At 43.9% G+C, this 3346-nt stretch overlaps 1 protein-coding gene across 1 annotated transcript; it reads right to left on the bottom strand.

The window, feature by feature from the left end:
- Positions 1-6: 6 nt before the first annotated feature.
- On the bottom strand, positions 7-2292 carry LOC101853387 (the record flags this gene model as incomplete). The annotated part of the gene is given in 4 exon segments (XM_013082603.1): positions 7-535; positions 1002-1113; positions 1803-1900; positions 2146-2292. Coding segments are annotated over 4 exon segments (585 nt in total). The 3' UTR covers positions 7-278.
- Positions 2293-3346: the final 1054 nt, after the last annotated feature.

Genomic DNA, 3346 nt, shown 5'->3' with positions numbered 1-3346 from the left:
ACTTACAGCACACCCATAAAGTGAGGCCGAGACACCAGCACCAGCACTGGTCTCTATCTATGCGTCCAGCCCCCCAAAATCTCGCTTTGTGAATAAGAACCATCACATCCTCTCACAACAATGGACCCGCCTCAACATCCCCCCCTCACCCTCACCCAGCCTTGTAGAAAAGGGGGCGGTGGGTGGGGGATGTGGGCGGGGTTGACCATGGTTATAATCAAAACCATATTTCTTATTTTAAAAAATCAAACCGCGTTAGCATCATGGACGAGGCGGTATCACCTTGTCAAGGTCATGGTCGTCGCCATGACAAAGCTCAGCGACAGAAAGGCGAGGCTACACATGGTCACCCCCGACCGTCTGCCGATAACGCCGTTCGGATTTTTGTTCCTGGGTGGCGTCTCGATGACCTCCGAGGAGGGCCCGCTCTTCTTCCCGGGCTGCTGCGTGTCGTAGATGCCCGTCTCGTCTCGTGACTCCTGGGACTGGGCCGGGTAGATCGTTGCGGACTTGGTAGTGGACATGGTGCACGGCTCTGCCAGACACGAGCAGGGGAAAAAGAATTCGGGGCAGGGAGTAGGGTGGGGTGGGGCGGGGAGGGTATTGTGTAGTAATTTCAAATTGTCATGAAATTGATAATGAATTCAAGTCAGAAAGACTCAGAGTGAGAGAGACACTTTTATGACAGTACAACAGAAAAGACGGAAGAAGTAACGCCCCCAGAGCTGCATGCATTTCACAGTGCTTTTATTGTTACACTTTTTCTAACCCCATAGGATAAAATCATCACCGGTCACTAATACATACATACACACAGATATGGCATTGGGTTATCATGAACCACTAAAACAAAATGTTTACGGCTAAGTTTCAATATCATAAACCAATAAAACGAAATGTATTTGAGGCTATAATTCAAATAGTGAGCCAACAAATTCAAAAAAAAAAAAAAAAAAAAAAAAGCGTCGAAATGAACATATGTCTAATAAAATGCTACTTACTGCTCGGTGACTTGACGATGAAGTCTATGGGTCGTCCCATGACGTTAACCCTCTCGCTGCCACACGATGGATCTGCTTCCAACTCGTACCCTTTGGCTGTCACTTTGTACACCTGAGAGATGTCATCAAAGTTTAAGTACATCACAGGTGTAATGGTTTAGTGCGCAAAAGGCGTCAGTAGCCTTACTAAGATATAATATTATGTACTCAATCCGGGTTGGCCCTGACAGACTGCATCGAAGTAGCCTATCTCCAAAATGATCTAAATTGTCTCGATGAATGTGTGAAATATTTGCAATCAATTAGAGAAGTTCAATTCAGTTTGGTAAATGGGAAAAGTTCCACAGAGCTCGTAACTGCAGATGGTCAAATTTTAATGAGCGCCACCGACACAAGTTGGTTGTTTTCACGTTAGTTCAAAGCACGGCTTGGTTTTACTTAACAAGTCGGAATGGTTGAAGAATCTAAAAATGTACATTAAAAAATCATTTGTAGACAAAATTAAATAGCTAAAGAAACCATGCAAAAACTACCTGGATTAAAGTAAGTAAAGTAAAGCAGAACTGTTTAGCAATCCCACACATACGTGGACATTGGCAATAAGAAACAATTCTGGATGGGTTCCCTGTGTGGTTTGCCCCTTTTTTCCAACCATACACCTATCATCTCTATCTTTCCTTCATCTTTCAGTGTTTGTTACTCTGTTGTAACACCTCTAATCTTCGTTACTTATATAACCTTATTGTGTTGCTAGTGTCGTAAAACTCTTACTAAAACGAAATCAATCCTGTCAACACTCACCAAGCAGTCTGCAGCCTTCCTCAAGTCCCCAGCCCGGCCAGCAATAAGAAACACCCGATCGTTCTCTGTCCAGTTGGCATAACATTGGAGCACGTCCGCTGGAGATATAATGGAAGATAAGTAAAATGTGTAGCGGTAGTATCTCTTTCTCTCTCTCTCTCTCTCTCTCTCTCTCTCTCTCTCTCTCTCTCTCGCTCCCCTCTCGCTCCCCCCTCTCCCCCCTCTCTCTCTCCTGTGTCCTACTCAACCAACAATGCACACACACACCCACACATACACACCAACACACACACACACACACACACACACACACACACACACACACACACACACATCTACCTACCCGATTCTCCTCCAGGACAGCGGCCGTCCACAACTATCTCGGAATCCCTTGAGCATCCAATGTCCAGTTGTCCGGTGCAGTCCGACCCCTTGTGCACATAGTCATAGATGCCTGGCATAGGACAGGCGCTGGTCGGAGCCTGATACGCTGTGGAAGACCAAACAGACACGATTTGTTCTATTACTATTAGTTTTAGTAAGTGTTTTATGGCACTTGAAACACAAAAAGGTCATATAAGTACTGAAGATTAGAGGTGTTACAAGAGAGTAACAAACACAAAAAAGAAGGATGGGAGATAAAGACGACAGATGTTTGATAGGAAAGAAGAAGCACACCACACCAGAGCACCCGCCAACCACGCACACAGACACGATGATAAAATGACAATACAAAAGAAATCAAAACAAACCCCCATCAGACGATATAAAATAATTACATTATAAGATATAGAATATAATTTAATATCATAAGATGAGCCCAGGACAGTAGTAAATCCCTCTTCGCTAACCATTATATTTTATCCAGTAAAAATCTTCAAAAGAATCGACTCATAAAGCAAACAAAATGTCGAGGAGGTTATAACCCTCTCCTGGACATTTTCTCTTTAGCCACAATCGATAACGCCCTATTACTGCTTTATCTCTTAGCCTTTCCACCGACCTCGAAATAACGAAGACGATTCGCAGAACTACAACAAAGACGCAGTCATCAGGGGGAAATAGAAGAAGGAATTGTGTTTATTACAAGCTGTTCAATCCTCCAAGCACATTCACAATTACCTTTCATGCTGTAAAATATTTTGATAACCTCCGAGAAATGAAAAGACGGAGGCATGGATGCAATGACATTATAATGAAGTCTGCGCAGACAATTCTGTTTTCACGACTCCCTCGCCTCCCCGCTCTCTAGACAAAATTCGAAATGTTAGTTAAAAAAATTAGGGGAATAAATTCTCAGAGAATTCCCGTTGAGCGAAAGATAGTTATGTGCCCCCTGGAGTGGAAGTTTATTTATGAGGGCGATGTAAAACCCGCTCTCTGTTTATTTTCCTTCGGGTAGGAGGATTTAGTTTCTGTCTCCTGAATCCCCCGTCTTCGTATTGCTGCAGACAGGTGCGGCTGATGCCGTGTCTAGCTAGGCGTTGTATTCCGATTTGCGTTCCTGTCTGATGAGGGACCTACATTTTTTTTGTCTACGGTGG

The sequence above is a fragment of the Aplysia californica genome, unplaced genomic scaffold (genome assembly GCF_000002075.1).
Source record: "Aplysia californica isolate F4 #8 unplaced genomic scaffold, AplCal3.0 scaffold00184, whole genome shotgun sequence".
In the NCBI taxonomy this organism is placed as follows: domain Eukaryota; kingdom Metazoa; phylum Mollusca; class Gastropoda; order Aplysiida; family Aplysiidae; genus Aplysia; species Aplysia californica.
This window is presented reverse-complemented; position numbering and strand designations above follow the sequence as displayed.